The sequence below is a fragment of the Macrotis lagotis genome, chromosome 6 (genome assembly GCF_037893015.1).
Source record: "Macrotis lagotis isolate mMagLag1 chromosome 6, bilby.v1.9.chrom.fasta, whole genome shotgun sequence".
NCBI lineage: Eukaryota > Metazoa > Chordata > Mammalia > Peramelemorphia > Peramelidae > Macrotis > Macrotis lagotis.
Window position 1 is genome coordinate 20,265,679 of NC_133663.1, and position 18,264 is coordinate 20,283,942.

Sequence of the window (18,264 nt, forward strand, 5' to 3'; positions counted from 1 at the left end):
ATGGGCATTCCCCCAGTAAGGTAATTATCACCAGACTGAAACTGGACAAGGATCACAAAAAGATTCTTGAGTGTTAAGTCAATCCTGACACGCTAGAAAGGAGAACGGCAAATATAAAGAAGCCGTGGAAAAGATGCAAGAGTAAAATGGTCTGTTGTACAATTATAATTAAAAATGAGGAATCGGGGCAGCTAGGTGGTGCAGTGGATAGAGCACCGGCCCTGGAGTCAGGAGGACCTGGGCTCAAATCTGGCCTCAGACACTTAATTACCTGGTTATGTGGCCTTGAACAAGCCACTTAACCCCAATTGCCTTGCAAAAAAAAAAAATCTAAAAATGAGGAATCTGGTAGGAACTAAGAACTGACCAATATCTTGAACCTCAAGAGAAACAAAAATGGGCACGTGATTTAGACATAAAGGGTAAATTAGACAAACCAGTGCATGAGAAACTATGAGGTCCACGGATGGGGAAGAGTTCATGACCCAATGAGACTGAGAAGTTAACAGGAGATGAAAAGAATAATGAAACGTGGGCATCCATGTGTTGTACGTATAGACAGAACCAAAGTCTGAATTATTTCAGGGAGCCCAACAATCCTGAGACTCTCAGTCAAGGTTTAATTAGATTAAGCTTTAATTAAACTTAATTAAACTTTAATCTCAGATTAAAGTTTTTGCATAGATAAAACCAAAATTAAGAGAAAAGCAGCAAAAGAGTGAGGGGGAATAATCTTTGTAACAAGTTAATCTAAAAAAGGTCTCATTTTTAAATTTCTTTTATTTTTTGAATTTTACAATTTTCCCCTAATCTTGCTTCCCTCTCCCCACCACCCACAGAAGGCAGTCTGGTAGTCTTCACATTGTTTCCATGCTATACACTGATCAAAATTGAATGTGTTGAGAAATCATATCCTTAAGGAAAAAATAAGAGCAAAATTACATGATACCTTTTAAAAAAAATTAAAGGTATTCTCTATCGCAGATACCCTAAAATTCTCCCTGATCATTGCATTGATGGAATGAGCAAGTCCATTAAGATCAATCATCAACTCCGTGTTGCTTAAAGTTCTCATTTTTAAGAAATACAGGGAACTGGATTAAATATATAAAAATAAAAGCTATACCCCAAATAATAAATGATCAAAGGATATCAATAGGCTTTTTTTTTCAGATAAAGAACCCAAACTATCCATTTTTTAAAAAGTGCTCTAAATGCACCACCTCCCACTGTTTTGGTCAAAGAAAAAAAGGGAAATGACAAATGCTGGAGGGGATGTGGGGGGCCAGGTGCACTACTCCACCCAATCTGGAACCCAGCCTGAAAGCAGGTTCTTGAGAAAATGCCTAAAGTTCTCTGGGCTTGAGCCTTCTCCTCTCATCTTGAAGACCAATGTCAAACTCTACAGCCTAGTTGCTGAGGGCGCCAAGTAATACCAAGGTGAAATTCCCTCTGGTTTCAAATTAGAACTTCAAGAGGAATCTTCCCTCAAAAGGGCAGATTTCCTACAGATTTCTGTCGCCTATCTACATGGCACTGGGCTAAATACGGGAATCATTTATAATCACTATTGTGCTAGCAAATGTCTAACAACTGGCTCAGAAAAAAGTAACCTTGGATACGAGTTTATTACAAATTTTTCTTATATAAAGGATGACACACAAATTTACAAATAATAAGCTATACAAAACTATTGCAAATTTCAAGGAATTAACTTTCATAGAAAGCTTTTGTTGATCTTTTTCTGAACTCTTGTACTGTGATTACAACTCAAGGATGATTTGACAAATACAGTTGCATCCCAAGCTGCTAATTCTTTTCCCAGGAAATTTATTGTCATGAAATCAAATATGTAATCTTTTAAGCTATTTCTAACCCATGAACAAATTAATATTCATTAAATCAAAACCTCTCTGCTTCAGTGCTGCTCACGGCAATAGTGCTATCTTCTTAGTTTTTTTTGTATGGTGGCAGGAAATGGAGCATTACTTGATTTTATATTATCTACAAAATCTTGAAAATCATTCAATTTCATATTTTAAAATCTCAAATGATACAATTTTCTTTTGTAGCCGCTGGCTACTTGGGTCCAAGTTCTGCCTATGAGGAATTATTCAGACTCAGGAAAGCATGGGTGGAAATAAAACAAAAATTTATTTAAAAGGTTGCAAGACTGGGGCAGCTAGGTGGCGCAGTGGACACAGCACCGGCCCTGGAGTCAGGAGGACCTGAGTTCAAATCCAACCTCAGACACTTCATAATGACCTAGCTGTGTGGCCTTGGGCAAGCCGCCTAACCCCATTTGCCTTGCAAAATCCTAAAAAAAAAAAAAGTTACAAGACATAGGAAGGGCTAGAGAGAGAGAGAGAGAGAGATAAAGGAAGAGCCAGTCTTGGCTGGGCCATGCCTAGAAGACTGCTCCAGCTCAGGTTTTTGTCTTGCCTCTCAACCAGAGGACAAAAGGTAAACTCCCTTTCTCTTACTAGACCAGGAATTAGGTGGAGGGTAAAGCCTAAGGAGATCACAATACATGTTTTACATTAAACAATGAATCAAGGATACATTCTGAATGGGGGGCAGGTCTCCACCCCAAGCAGCTTTTAAGATTACAATTATTTATTTCTCTTACAATCATAATTCTTTACTTCAGGTCAATTTACATCTCAAGAGTCAATTTACATCTCCACCCAAATTCTTTGTTAAATTCACAATTCTCTTCATCTTTCCCCTGCATCAAGAAGAAGGAGGAGGGGCAACTAGGTGGTGCAGTGGATAGAGCACGGGCCCTGGAGTCAGGAGTACCTGAGTTCAAATCCGACCTCAGACACTTAATAATGACCTAGTGTGGCCTTGGGCAAGCCACTTCACCCCATTTGCCCTGCAGAAAAACCTTTAAAAAAGAAAAAAAAAGGAGGAAAATTTCTGTGTAATGCAGAAGAGGAGTGCCACGCAGCAGCTGCAACTGGTAGACTAGATGCTGCCCATGTTGGACCCAAGACTTGACCAGTGTGAATATCAAATTCAAATTCCTTAGCTGTGGCTTCTAGCTCTGTTTTTTATTAGATTGATGATAAATAGAGTGTGTTTTATCAAGAAACGTTTTTAAACGATTCACTTGTTTGATTTTGGATATCAAATCATCAAATGATAACTATAATTGATGATTTAGACAGTGATGACTTTAGCAAAGTTTTCCACTAACTTTACAATTACTCCAGACCTTCTTTCCAACATGTATTAGCACCACCAGAAAAAAATACAATTAAATTGACTTTCAAATAGTCATTATGAAAGCCACTATCATTTAAAGCTGACAATAATGCTTCGAAAATATATTCTGTGGTCATTGACACCAATTCTTTTAAAGCAACAAATAACATTACAGGTGATGGAGCTGATTGAACTGTACACTGAAGATATGTCACTAGGGTGCTTTTCTCCGAATCTGTAGCTGTCTCATCAATGATGATATGGATTTTGGCCTTCTCTTCTCTAATATTCTTAAATACGTTCATCTTAATTTCTTTTACAATGTGTGCTGCTATTCTTGTTGCACTGCATCTTGTAGGTAAACAACTGCCTTATATTAACTCCTTTTTCCTCTTATAATTCTATCATCCCTGTCAATGTCAGATAAAGGCCTATTACATTTTACTAAATTGTCAATAGTATTAAAAAATTTTGTATGCCATGGAAACAAGGTAAAGACTGGCAAACTGCCTTCTGTGGGGGGTTGGGGAGGAAAGTAAGATTAGGGGGAAAACTGTAAAACTCATAACTCAAATAAAATCTTTAAGAAAATTTTTACAGGGGCAGCTAGGTGGTGCAGTGGAAAAAGCACCGGCCCTGGAGTCAGGAGGACCTGGGTTCAAATCCAGTGTCAGACACTTAACAATGACCTAGCTGTGTGGCCTTGGGCAAGCCACTTAACCCCATTGCCTAGCAAAAACCTAAAAGAAAAAAAAAAGAAGTTTTTTACGGCAACATCAATGTTTTTGTTATTTGGTTTAGGAATAAAAATGGAAACTGATTCACTAGGACATTTTTTTAAACAGATCTTGAATTTTATTATGGGCTTTAGAAATATCATGTTCTCTCTCTTTTTTTTCATAAAGAAGCTTATCTAGTAATTTTATTAATTTCCTTTGGGGCTACCAGATAGACAATCCACTCTTTGGAGACATGGGCATATTTTTTCCGTTCTTCTTGAATGTTGAGCTGCTGAACAATCCTCACATCCTAATTTACCTTTTCTTATCTCAATCCCTGTGTGCTGTGATGTGGATAGAAAGGCTTGTCTTTTGTTCCAACAGTCTGGAAGCACAAGATTATGCATTTCTTCCTTTGATGAAGAGGATGGCTTTCTTCAATGAAAGGCTGTTCAACAGACTCGGAACTGGGTTTCTTCAGCTTCCATCTTCCATGATGATTTTAATTCATATCAGTTTTATTTTGGGGGTTTATGCAAGGCAATGGGGTTGAGTGGCTTGCCCAAGGCCACACAGCTAGGTAATTAGGTGTGTCAGGCCGGATTTGAACTCAGGTCCTCCTGACTCCAACTGTGCTAGGTAGCCACCACCCCAATTCATCTCATTTTTTGTGTCTATTTTTGCCTTTTTCACCTTTAAAAGCCCGAATAGATCGCCCTGTGACTTTGGCATTTAAAGACCAGAATCCGGTAACTCATTTTATACTACATTAGCAAGATGCCTGTACCACGCACTCGGTGGCAAAAAACTTACTTTCTGAGTTTCTTGATGTAGTTTCAGAAATAATGACATTTTAAGTGTAAAGAGTTTAGGTCCTTTGTCAGACGAGCCGGATAACTGGTGTGAGGTGAAGCCCTCCCCCAGGAGCGGAGCATGGAGAGCAGCCGGCGGGCACCGGGGCCAGGGCTTTGCTGCACCCGCGGGGAGCCCCGGGTGCGTGCGAGCGGAACGGCGGGGTCGGGGCTCGTCTCCCCAAAAGGGCCGGCCCGGCCTCCGAGGGGGCTGCCAGCTTCCATTCTGGCCGGGGGGGGGGGCAGGGGGCGGGGGGCGGGGGGGGGGGGGGAGGGGGCGGGGGCAGGGGGCAGGGGGAGGGGGGCGGGGGGCAGGGGGAGGGGGCGGGGGGGCAGAGGGCGGGGGGCAGGGGGCGGGGGCGGGAGGCAGGGGGGAGGGGGGAGGGGCAGGGGGAGGGGGAGGGGGCGGAAGGGGGGCAGGGGGCAGGGGGCAGGGGGCAGGGGGCTGGGGTCCCTCCTCGGCCGCCGCTTTGCCCGGAGATGCGGGTCTCCCCGAGGGTCTAAGGGCGCCGGCGGCCCCCCAGGAAGGCGGCCCGGACTGGGGGTGCCCCCGGCCCCTCCCCCCGGGGCCCCCTCCCCCGGGGGTCTCTCCTCCCGCCGGGCCCCCTCCCCCGGGGGTCTCTCCTCCCGCCGGGCCCCGCCCCCGGCCCGGCTCCGGAGCCTCAGGCCGCCCCGCGGGAGCCCCACTGCGCAGGCGCCAAGGCGGGAGGGGCGGGGCTGCGCCCACGGGGCCCCGCGGGGCATCACGGGACGGCGGGCTTCCCCAGAGGAGAGGGGGGGGCCCCGGGGGGGGGCGGGCTGCACGTGGCGGGGGCACGTGGCCGCGCCGGCCTCCGGCCTGTTAGCCGGGCCGGGCAGCGGCCGCCGGGCCTCGGGGCCTCATTGGAGCCACCTGCCGGGCACGTTCCAAGACCATTATTGTTCTTACAGAAAAACAGATCCCTCACATTTTAAGGTGTTCATGAAATTTTTTTTTTTTGCAAGGTAACGGGGTGAAGCGGCTCGCCCAAGGCCACGGAGCTCGGCCATTATGAAGTGTCTGAGACCAGATTCGAACTCGGGTCCTCCTGACTCCAGGGCCGGGGCTCTATCCACTGGGCCACCCGGCCGCCCCCTTCAATGACATTCTTAAAGTCCTCATGTATCTATATATAAGTAGGTGTCCAGGAATGACTGGATTCAACTGGGGATCATTCAGCATAACTGATGCAGGGGAAAGATGAAGGAAGTGTGAATGTAGAGACCAGGTGGATGCAAACGGACTTCCATGGAGAACATACAGAGAATTATGACTGAACAATTTGTAATCTGCTCATATTGGGTGGAGGTCCCTAATACCACTGACATATTGTTTAATGTAAAACGCGTACCCTGATCTCCTTAGGCTTTACTCTCTCTCCCCCATTCCAGATCCAGTAAGGGAAAGGGAGCCCACCGTTTGCCCTCTGGATGAGATAGACGCAAAACATAAAACCCTTGGTTGGACAGACACTCGGGGCCACAGTTCTGTCCGACCTGTGCTCCAGCCGACGCTGCTTGGCTGTTTCTCTCTCTCTCCCCCCTTCCTATGTGTTGTAACTTCTTTTAATAATTTTTTGTTTTATTTCCACCCTTGCTTTCCAGAGTCTGAATAAATGATTCCTCATAGGCAGAACCAAACTCACGCAGCCAGTGGCTACAACAACCACGGTTTGCTAAGTGTAGAACCCAACCTGTCTTTGCAGGGATTTTCCTGATTGATATGGGTAAAAATAAGTTCAGAACTGATTTTTAAAAAAAATGAAAAAAACCAGGGTTGGCTGCCCCGGGCCCCAAATACTTGACCATTGTGGCCTTGCTCAAATTTTCTACCTCCTCCCTAGAGGACAGGCCACAGCTGCTCCATTCTTAAACTGAGCAAATGAAACATCTAAACCCTAGCAATTCAGAATGAATATTGCTTTCATTTGTATAGGATGCTACCTTTGAATCTGGGCCCAATAACATGTTCAAAGAATCAATCCTTTTTTTAACATCTTTCCAAAAACAATTCCATGAAACCAAAGTATAAGATTATATTAATATTCCTAAAATAGTTATTTCTGCTAAGTTGAGGTTAGCGTGAAGTCTTTCATAATTTAAAGGACAAGAAATCTCAGAAGAGCCATTTCTTAATTCATCTGGGATAGCATGATCCTAGTTAGTCCAGTTCAGACCTGAAACAAGTCACTCCTCTAGGTGTAGTTTTTTTTTTTAACTCACAAATTCAGGCTAAAACTGGTGCCTGAGGGGCAGCTAGGTGTTCCAGGAATAGAGCACCGGCCCTGGAGTCAGGACCTGAGTTCAAATCCAACCCCAGACACTTAATAATTACCTAGCTGTGTGGCCTTGGGCAAGCCACTTAAGCCTTTGAAAAAAATTTTAAAATGCAAAGGAAAAAATAAAGCTGACTCCCCCAGACAGTTAAAATCAAAGCGCATTATCTCTCTTCAGTCTCCTGCCCCAAAGAACCCTCTTTCCCTCTGTCAAGTAGGGAAGAGATAGCAGGAAGGGCACATTAACACTGGTCTGTCTACATTACTTTTTTAATGCAAATTCATACAACTAAATGGTGTAAACTAGAGTCACTTTCTGCAGTGTGAGGAAAACCCAAGTGGAAGTATCTAGATTCCCTTAATTTAAATCTATTAACAGTTGGTGGTTGACTGAATTACAGAGGAAAAGGACTGATGCTCTACTCATTGGGAGGTGGGAGGGAAGGAGGAGAAAAAACCCCTCTTTTTATACGTTTCATATTTAATTTGATCATAAATTTATAAATATATAACTATTTTGTACACAAAAAAAATTGGAAAAGAATCTTTCCTTCTGACCTAGGTAAAATATACTCACTCTAACCTGAAACCCAAGGAAGAGTGAATGGAAATCTCATTAAAAACTTGGCTAGAAACTGCTGGTTTTTCACCTTTTCAACCCTTCCTGGCCCCCCACCCCACCCCAAATCCTAATCTAGGATTATACACATGACTCCCAATTTAGCATTTTCATGATGGAGGTGAGGGCAAAAGAAAATCATGAAGACTATTCTTCATCTTTGCTTATCCATTTTTTCTTCACTGAGAAATAATGAAATCCTAATTTGGATTGAGCCAACTTCCCAGAGTTAAGCATATCACTGTATTTTAAATACAGTTAACTATTAAAGCTGAGGAAATAAACTTGAAAGAAAACGAAGATATTGATCTCTTATTAAGAGTTGGGTGGGGGGGGGAGGTTCAAAACCATGGATCTAAGGGGTAATATGCCTGAAATATGAGTTAGCGCTATTTTCTTTGGTAACAACATTTCTGCAGGAAGCTCACAAGTTTCATTGCTCAAACTGGTGAAAAGCACCGTGTGTTCTTTTGGTTTTCTGGCTGGCCTGAAGATTAACAAATGTTTTTGGAATGTCATTCGTGCTAATAGAAGGAGCAAAGACAGTTATAATCTGTTATACTCTTCCAGTTTTGTGACTATATTTTCATAAACTGGGAGGGGGCTCCCAGAGACTTCTCCTGTGCCTCTGCAGCGGCTGTGAGCCTCTGGGCTGAGGGAAGAATGACCCAGTTAGGTTCCCACGCTTCTTGACTAGCAGAGAGGACCCTTCTCCACCCAGGGAGAGAATGGAACCTCCCCAGGCAGCCCGGCTCCCCTGAGCTCTTCACACCTAAGAGCTGCTGGGGAGTTGGTCCCAGAGAACTGGGAGGAACCTCAGGCCATTTCTACCCCAGTGCCCCAGATTTTACATGAGGAAAGTGAGGCCCAGGGAGATGGATTGATTTGTCTTAGTTTTACATGTAAAGGTTTGAACTCAGCCTCTGAATCTAGAACCAGTTCCCTCTGCTGTGTTTGTTTTGCTACTACTAGCAAAGTGGTACATTTACACTGCAAGTGTCTTTAAAACTCCTACAACCCAGTCATTGCCTGTGTTCTCTGGTAAGCAGACGTTAGTGCTTCTCCTCTTCCTCTATGGATAACGCTTGTGTTGTCGAAACAAGGGAAACCTCAAATTGGCATCTACAGGGAGGTATCTCAGAAACCCCAGTGATGCCAGTCTTGACTTACATGCCTTTTATATAGTCATTTCACCATAAGAAATGTCCAGATGAGCTCCCTCAATTGCCAGGGGTCATTGTGATCAGAGTTCTGTTTGCCTTTATAAACTATCGAGATTGTTCTGGTTCTGCTCACTTCATTTTGCCATCAGTTCATACAAGCCTTCCCATGTGTCTCTGAAATTATGCCTCTGATCATTTCTTACATATACCATGTCTCTGAAAAGGAAATTTTCTAAGGATGAAATCCAAGCTAGTAATACCCAGATGGAAAAAAGCTCCAAGTCATTGAGAAATGTAGATTAAAGCAACTCCATGGGATTAGCAGAGGTGACAAGTTGGAAGGCTGAAGGGGAACGGGCACATTGATGGAGCTATGAGGCCCTCCAGAACTACACTCTGAGAGGTAGTGAAGCCTGGGCCCTTCCCCCACAGGGACGCTCCCAGGCTGACCAAGATCATACAAAGTCATTTAATTATTTACTAATATTGATCAAGTGCTTTAGAGGTCCTGGGTAACCCAGGCTCAGAGCAGGAGTCTGCCCCAGAGCTCAGGAGGTCTGGAGGACAGCCTGGCAAGGAAGAGCCAAAGACCCACGTGCACAGAAAGCTTTACCGAAGCTGTTGTGGCCAAGCAGGTGCAGTTTGATGGTGGAGACTGCAATGCAATGATATGTTAAGTTGTAAAAAGGGGGAAAGGGAGTGGTGGGGAGGAACTGGTTCACAGAATCTGAGGAGACCTGTCTGAAGGGAGGAGGACAATCTATAAAATGAAGTAGGAAAGACTGACGACACCCAGCTACCCATGTCCCAAGAGGCAGAGGTAACACATTCAGCATACAGATTGAGTCATCTGTTTTTAGAGGCCACCATGGGAAGAATTTGTTTTGCTTAACCATATGTATTTGTGACAAGGACTTTGTTTTCTTTTTTTTCCAATAGGGAGGGAGAGAAAATAGATCTTTGTTCTCTGGAAAAAAAAATCCACTTCCTCAGACACTGAAGATATGAGGGTGATAAAGGTTTTTGAGGTGCAGTCTAATAGAAAAGACTATTCAAGTTTACTTCATTTGTTCATGCTGATCTCGGTAACCTCCCAATTTTGCGCTGCTGAAGCGAGCACTACTACATTTTTAAATAAGATTGCCAAGGTAAAGACACAGGTGAACATGGGAGACAAGACTGAAATAACAGCTGTGTAGTAAGACTCAAGCAGTCTTGAGTGCAGAGGGGGCAGGAGAGCCTAGAGGATGGCAGGAAGAACACAAGCCTCTGCAGGCTCAGGGGAGCCTGGCAGCATGGGAGCCTTGAGGCAAAGTCTCCACTTTCCCAGCCTCATTTTCTCACCTTGGATTAGACAGCCTTCTGAGGTCTGTGATCCTCTTCAGCAAGATGGAAGCAATGACATACAAAGGTGACTTTGGCAATAGCTAGGCCAAGATCCAGCTGCCTGAAGGGAAGGGGCGAAGTAACAGCAATAGTTTATAGCTGCCCGCCTGAGGGCTCAAGGTAGGCCAGGCCAAGGGGTGGCAGACTGCAGAATGGGGAGGGATTGACTAGGGTGGGTCCTAGTAAGACATATCTTAATGCTTGTCCTTCACCTCAGATTGGACCACAACATCAGGGAAGGGATGCCATGACAAGCGGCTCACTCCCAGGCACCAGAGCCAGCTGGCTCTTAGGACTATCAGACATTCATAATGACATGTCAGTACATAAAGGTGACCTCAGAAAATGTAAATGTGATCAGGGAAAATCTCAGGAGAAACACATTCAAGGTGACAATGTTATAAAAGTCACTCTTTATTAACCAAAGTAGAAGAGTAAATAATCTTGATTTGGAATACTTAGAAAACTAGAGTCAACTTGGTCTCAGCTGTTCATCCAGACTGGCTTCTCCCCATTATTCCTTGTTTCGCTCTGCCAAACAGGAGCTGTCAAGACTCGACTAAGCAATCAGGCCCACGTTTGGTCATTCTGAGGCCGAGCTTTAGTGACCATCCCGTCCTCCACTTCCCACGATACATTCACAACTGGCTCGACAGAGGTAAACATAATTCAGAGCTGAATTCTCACAAACAACTAGAAAGAGCGTCCCACATTAGTCCCTTCAGCACATGATAAGCATGGCACACTGTTTCCTTAACTGTATCCACGTTGCTAGACAAAATATGATACAGAGATTGAGAAACTGCTGGGAAATAGACTGAGCTCATGTCATTTAAAATGGGCAGCATATGTTTGTTAAACAAAAACATGAATATCAACATCCCGGACAAAAGTGTTAATATAAAAATGCTTAAAATCTTCAAAAACTCCTCTGTCTTCTTCTCTTCTTTACTGACTGGGGCACATTGTGTCCTTTGCGGGGAAAGCTTTATTTTGGGGACTGTAAGTTTTTTAACTCGACCAATTTCAGTCCTTGACCATTCCTTCTTCAATACCTGGCCAATTTGTGGATAAATTTCAAGAGGCTTAACAATGGGGAGTTTTCTTTGTTTCAAGGCCTGGACCCGCTGACGAACATTATGGACTTTTTCCAGGAATTTAAGGGGTGACTCCTCCTCTCCCAAAGCTGTGGTCAATGACATCAATTCAAGCTGCTCTTCTCTTATTTCTTTCATTCTTTCAATTTGTGGAGAGTATTCTTCATCAATTGCAGTCTTAACATCGTGCAAAGCAGATAGGAAGGCATCTTTTTTCAGGTCCAATATGTCATTAAGCTTCTTAAAATAATGGAGGACGACATCTTTTTCGCTTTGAACAATCTCCTCAAAATGCGCCTTCTGCTGCTCTAACTGTTCAATCAGCAGACAGGCCTGAGTCCAGTGGCCGTCGGTGAGCTGCTCCAGGAGCTCGGCAGGACTCTCCGTCTCCTTCCCGTAGGCGCTGGCCAGGTCATCGATGGGGTGGCCGTGATGCTGGCCGATGGTGAGGCAGTGGCCACACACCAGCTGGCGGTCCTGCAGGCAGTACACGTTCAGCGGCTGGCCGGGATGCTCGGGGCAGGTGACCACATCGGGCCTATCTTCCTGCTGGTATTTTTCAATGATTGCTCTCAGGGCAAAATTGATCGGTAAAGATTCAATACCAGGGGGAGGGATTTCGACCGTACTTCTGCAATTAGGACACTTCAGAGGAATTCGGATGGGTCTCCACATGTAAAAGTTACCAGATGCCTGAAGAACGTTTTCCAGACAATTTCTGCAAAACGTATGGGAGCATGGTAATACTCGAGGATCTTCAAATATACTGTAACAAATGGAGCATGTTAGCTCTTCCTCAAAGTTATGCATTTCCTGTAAGAAAAAAAAACAACCATCCACTTTAATCAAGTCATTTGCAAATATTAATTTCAACAGGTTTAGAATCTATCCCCAAAGCTAATCATTTAAGATGGAGTATTTGGTAAGAACAAATACAACAAGCAATTAATGATGGAGATGAGCATCACCTATAACTAAGGTAAAGGGCTCCTGATCTTGTGGAAAAATCATCTTCAGAGCCAATGTCTACCCTTAATGTGGGACCAGAGTTCAGCAAACTAAGAATACTCCAAAAAATGAAATAAGCAGTTCTAAACCTGTTTCATTTTTTGTATAATCAAGATTAGGAATCTAAGTCAATAGGCCTTTCTCAGGGATTTTCTCTGTACCAGAGAAGAGAAGAGCCCCTCTCATCCCCCCGCCCCCCAGCAGCTGGGGATGCAGCCTGGGAGGAAGCCAGGCATCTGGAGGGCCGGGCCCAGGCAGGAGAGGAACAAGTTGGGTGAGGGGACCAATGGGTTAAGAAGGCCAGGAAGGGAAGCAGGGAGCCACAGCCAGAAGCCAGTGGGCAGGGGGCCCAGGCCCTGCAGGGTGAGCTGCAGGGAGATCCTCCTGCATTAGTCAAGACTCCTCACAAGCTTCTTCCAAGGGTCCGGGCAGGGGGAGGGACAAGCTTGGGAACTGGGGGAGGCTGGGCACCTGCGGAGGGTCATTCTCAACAGTAACAGGGAAGGGTTGTGGTGCCTCTGGAGCACCAGCTCAAGACTCTCTGTCCCTGACGGTGGCCTGCCAGGGACTCAGACTGGGGCCAGAACTCTGGCTTTTGCTCAGAAGTCGATTCCAAGCCAGAAAGAGTGGACTGGGAGGTTTCCGAGCGGCTTCACCTGGAGGGAGTTTGCCCTTTTTAGAGAAAAGCCCAAACAATTGCATCTCTAATGCCCCTTAGATAAGTCTTCCCAGTAGACCCTGGGGACTGGAACCTTCCTCTTCGCCTAGGAAACAAAAGAGGAGGCTCTGGTCAAGTCCAGAGGAGCCTAGAAAGAGGGTGGCCCCGGGAGGGCCCGGGGTGCCAGGCTCTGCACTCTCCGAGGCTGCCCCCGGGGGCCTGGTCCCGCCAGTCCACCCAGGTCAGCATCCACCCACAGGGTCCTCAGGCTTGGAGCAAAAGCTGTCTGTCAAGAGGAGGAGATGAAGGGTTGGAGGGGCCGTGCCCGAGGTGTCCCCCGAGGCCCCTAAAAGCTGAAGCGGAACATCCTTCGGGATTCCCTGGAATCCACACACCTGTGTGTCCGTCCGTCCGTCTCTGTCCGCCAGGCACTGCTCACGGGGTCTGGGGTTTCCGTTCTGCCATGTCGCACAGCCGGTGTTATTCCGTGTGTGCGGGTGGGGTCGGCGCCAGCCCCCCGCTCTGCCCGCTCTGCCCGCTCTGCCCGCGGCGCCGCCCCACCCCAGCCCCGTGGCGCCCCGTGCGGGCCTCGCGGCCCTCGGCGCCCGGCCTCCCTGCAGCTGGGCAGCTGGTGCTTGTGGGGGCCGCCCGGGGGGCCGCCCGGGGGTCTGCCCGGAGGTCCGCCCGGAGGTCCGCCCCGGGGTCTGCAGTCCAGTCCGGGCTGGCACTCGCCCCAGTCCCTTCACGCGGGCGGCGCCCCCTGCCGGGCGGGCTCGGCGGCACAGGGCAGGGCGGGGGGCTGCAGCGCGGGGGGCCCAGCCCGGCCGCCCCGCCCCCCCCCCCCCCCCCGCTCTCCGGGCGCTGTCACGCGCTCTCGGGGCGCCCGGGGGCCTGCCTTGGGACCGGGGGCGGGGCGGGCCCCGGGGCGCTGCCAGCCCTGCCCGGCGCTCCCAGCCCGTGCCCGGCCCGGGCCGCAGCCCGGAAGGGAGGGTCAGGGAGGCGGCGCCCCGGGCCCGGGGCTGGCAGTGCCCGCCCGGGCCCCCTCGGCTGTTGGCGGGGCCCCGCGGGGCCTTCGGGCGCGGCTCGGTGTGCCGCGGGGGCCCGGCCCCGCCCCCCGCCCCCCCCGGCCCCGCCCCCACGGCGCCCCCAACCCACCTGGCGGCCCGGCGGGCCCGGCCCTTCCGCGGGGGTCCTGGAGCCGAGGGGTGCCGGGGCGCTGCCGGGGCGCTGCTGGGGCGCCGCGCCCCTCCCCCGCAGCCCCGCCCCCGGGGCCGCCCAGCCCGGGGCGAGGGGGCGGGGCGGAGCTCCGGGGCCGCACGGCGCAGGCGCGGCCGCCCCGCCCCGCCCCGCCCCGCCGCGCGCGTCTTTCGAAAGGTAACGGCTCCCAACGGCCGCGGCCGGGGCGGGGCGGTCAGTGCGCAGGCGCCGGGAGGCGGTGACGGCGCCTGCGCGGGGCCGCGCCCCTCCCCCGCCCCGCGGCTCGTCCCTCCGACGCTCCTTCGGCCGCGGCCCCGTCCCGAGGCCCCGCCCCCGCCCCGCCCCCGGGCGAGGCCTCAGCCGGAAGTGACTCGCCCGAGGTCCGGGGTGGGACTCGAACTCGGCTCCTGCGCGCGGGCTCCCCACGCGGGGCAGGGGGCCCCGGGGCACAGCCGCTCCAGCCGGCGCGTCCCCGCGTGGGCACGCACGTGGGCACGCGGTGCCAGCCCCCGCCGGGCGGGGCTCGCGGACCCGAGGGCAGGCCTGGCAGCCCCGGCCCTCCGGTGCCGCCCAGGAGGTGCCCGGCCGCGAGGCCTCGCCACGGCGTCTCCGTGCCAGTGAAGCCCAGTCCAGCGCCTGGCACGCGCACGGCCCGCTCCTAGCCCCGGACCCGGGCATCACAGGGCATCGCCCCCTCCCCGCCACTCCCCCGCCCACCCCCCCCCCCGGGCACTCGCCCCGTGCCCCCGGCCCGCTGCCATCGACTTGAAGGCGCTGCCCCCTAGTGACGTCACACACCGGGGCACTGAGCCAAGTGCCAGGAGCCCGAGGGCAGCCCCCGGGCCGCCAAGGGCCGCCGACCCTTACTGTGCCCGGCCCCAGGACGGACGCCCGGCCTGCTGACCAAGGGCCACAGCCGGTGCCCACCCTGGAAATTCCCAACCCGGAAACAGGTCTTTCTCCAATTATCTTGACAAGTATTTGAAGGGCCTTCATCCTGCGGAACCGAAGACAAACCCTTTATCCTTGGGGGACCCTCAGCTGGGCCTGGCAGCCCACACCTGCAACCTCGGCTTCTCGGAGGGTAATGCCCGTGGACTGTCGAGGAGAGCCAAGGTGACCGGTGTATACGCCAAGCCCGGCACGGATGCGGGAACACCCAGAAGCTGCCCAAGGAGGAATGACATCAGCCCAGGTCCCAGAAATGGAGCGGGTGAAGCTCTTATTCCGCTCCCTGTCTGGGGAGATGGGTCTCCAGCAAACCCCAAAGTAGCACCTTGTCCTCTAGACCCTCAACGATACGTTCATTCATTATTGAGAAGGATGCTATGGTGGCCTGAACGTTCAACTCACCAGCTATTTCTTTCTTTCTTTTTTTTAGGTTTTTGCGAGGCAGTGGGGTTAAGTGGCTTGCCCAAGGCCACACAGCTAGGTCATTATTAAGCGTCTGAGGCCGGATTTGAACCCAGGTGCTCCCGACTCCAGGGCCGGTGCTTTCGCCGCTTCACTAGCTATTTCTGAAAAGAATCAAATACCCACTGAAGGGTGAAGCAGCACAGGAGGGTTGCTCTCCCTGCACTCCAGTCAGGAAGATAAGCCTAAAGATGTCCCCATTCCTCCAGAATCTGAGTAATGACGGTACCTACAGCTTGTGCCACACTAACTTCTTTGGAAAATCAAAAGAGATGCAAAAAATGGCATTCAAAAGCTTTATAATCTAATTGGAGAAGTATATTTGATTCAGTTCACAGGCCCTGACCAGGACATGGGCCTGGGCCAGGGGCTGGAGATTCATGATGAAATAAGAGCTTCTGCCCCAGTGTTACAGTCCAACATGAGGTGGCTAAAAGCAATACCCAGAGAGGCTGATTGTCCAGTCCTCCTGAGGGTACCACGGCGACAGACATCATGGCTGGTTATCTGAGCTTTCCTGTCACCTCTCCAAATGACCCCAAGTGGCAAAGGAGGCAGGGGCAAGGAGATGTCAAAAAAGACTTAGCCTACCTAGGGAAGCTATAATCAGCTCATATAATGTTATTGGACAGACAATCAGAAAATCAAGTTTGTCCAGTGATCAACCAAAGCACAAAATAGGGAAACAAGGCTTGACAAAGGTGTTGGCTCCTCTCTTATCATGGTGAATGTCTCAGACAAAGTCAAAGTAAATGCCATATCCTCATCAGCCCTGTGATCCTCCAGTTACTTCTGTTTGCTGGTGACATCCTCCTTCAAATTACTTCAGGGTCTTTCTAGTAAAAACCACAACTTCTCAAAAGAAAATAGCCTACAGCAGGCTGGTTACTGAAATGTCTTATTCCAGAAGTTCAAGCCTCTCCAACTCAACTTATAAGGGCAAGAGGTTCTAGGGGTTTTTCTACTTTCTACTCTTCCTCCATTTTCTATTTTTTTAAAGCATTCTCCTCAATAACTTTTTGAACTGTTTTATCTATTTGACCTAAGCTGGTTTTTAGCATGCTCTTTTCTTCAGCCTTTTTCTGGATCTCCTTGACTAAGCTGCTGACTTCATTTTCATGTTTTTCCTGCATCTCTCTCATTTCTTTTCCCAATTTTGCTTCTATCTCCCTCACTTGATTTTTCAAAAATCTTTTTTGAGCTCTGTCATAGCCTGAGCCCAATTTCTGTTTTTCTTGGAGTCTTTAGATGCAGGAGCTTGTGCTTCCTCATCTTCAGACAGAGTGTTTTGATCCTCCTTGGAATCATAGGCAATGTATTTCTCAATGGTGTTCCTCTTTTTTCTCTCTTTACTCATTTTCCAGCCTGTCCCTGATCTTGGGGTGCTTCCTGAGCTTTTGAGTATTATTGGGACACTCCCACAAGGATCTGTGTGTGTGAGGCTCTGTCTTCCCTCCTGGTCTGTGAATGAGCACAAGCGCACCCCTCTGCCACGGGGCCGAGGTGGGGGGGCCCTGCTGTTCTATGGGGGGGTCCTGGACTGCGATCAGGATCTGAATGTGGTCAGAGCCCCAGAGTCCTGTTCCAGGGACAGAGGACAGACCTGGGCAGTCTCTCTCCACTCCCCTCCCCAGGCTCAGCACTCAAGGCTCAGTTGCCTGCGGGCTCCTGCTTACTGGCTCCACCTGCTTCTGGTTCCTGGATCTGGGCTGCCAGCCATGCTGCTGGCTGTGTGCCCTGAGGGCTGGGCTTCACCCACTTGCTCTGGCAGAGGTCCCCCCCCACTGATTCCCCAAGTTGTGCCTGGTGCGGCTCCCAGCGCCCTGGGGCTGCCTCTGGGAGGCTGAAGTTACTTCACTCTGGCCGGCCGCCCCTCCAACCCCATGGAATGGAGCCTTTCCTCTATTTTCCAGGTTACCTTGGGCTGAAGAACTGCCTCACTGGATCCCTCTGTGGGTTCTGTCTCTCGAAAATTCAGTTAGAGTCCTTATTTCATAAGTTTTGAAATATTATGGAGAGAGCACCTAGGACAGGTTCTTCTGTCACCATCTTCATTTTCTATTTTTTAATTCATCTCTCTTTACTCTTCCTAAGTCTATTCTTTAAATAACCTCCAAACCTTCACCCCTATGTATTCCAACATTCTCCCACAGTTTTCCTAGCCTCACTCTCCCTCTTTTACAGATAAGATGTGATGGTTTACCCTTCAACCAGTTCAGCTGTACCCTTTTCTCTTTTTCTCTTTGAGTCCCTTGCCTCTTTGTCCCACCTCTTTCTCTGCTCCTGTCTTGCAAATTCCCAGTCTTAGAATACTCTCATCACCTTTTCCATGCCAACTTCTAAGTTGTTGAATACCTTTGGTTCACTAGATTTGTTATCTAACCTCAGCTGGACCCTGTCTGGTGTTTGGCAGCCATTTTATTATTTCCTTGATTGCTTCCTTATCACACTTGCCATATATTTCATACATATATCTATAGATATCTATAGATATATATAGATATCTATATATATAATGTATAATACATTATACGGTATGTTCCAAAACTCTCAAAGTGGTTTATTTAATAGCTTAATAACTTAAAAGCTCTAAGTTTTAATAGCTTAAAACTACATTGAAATTTTCAGAATACTTAGACACCCTGGATT

General features: G+C 48.9%; 1 protein-coding gene and 2 pseudogenes across 2 annotated transcripts; all 3 read right to left on the bottom strand.

The window, feature by feature from the left end:
- Nucleotides 1-991: 991 nt before the first annotated feature.
- LOC141491490 (E3 SUMO-protein ligase KIAA1586-like) lies at nt 992-3,742 on the bottom strand (annotated as a pseudogene).
- A 30-nt stretch (nt 3,743-3,772) lies between these two features.
- On the bottom strand, nt 3,773-4,699 carry LOC141491491 (E3 SUMO-protein ligase KIAA1586-like; annotated as a pseudogene).
- A 5,941-nt stretch (nt 4,700-10,640) lies between these two features.
- Nucleotides 10,641-14,284, bottom strand: TRIM59 (tripartite motif containing 59). Of its 2 annotated transcripts, XM_074190842.1 has the most exons (3): nt 14,161-14,284; nt 13,401-13,463; nt 10,641-12,152 (listed from the first exon to the last, which is right to left on the bottom strand). In XM_074190842.1, exon 3 carries the CDS (start codon nt 12,147-12,149, stop codon nt 10,926-10,928), a length of 1,224 nt encoding a protein of 407 aa, XP_074046943.1. In that variant the 5' UTR covers nt 12,150-12,152; nt 13,401-13,463; nt 14,161-14,284; the 3' UTR covers nt 10,641-10,925. The 2 variants fall into 2 exon arrangements, with proteins under 2 accessions (XP_074046943.1, XP_074046942.1); XM_074190841.1 differs by lacking the exon at nt 13,401-13,463.
- Nucleotides 14,285-18,264: the final 3,980 nt, after the last annotated feature.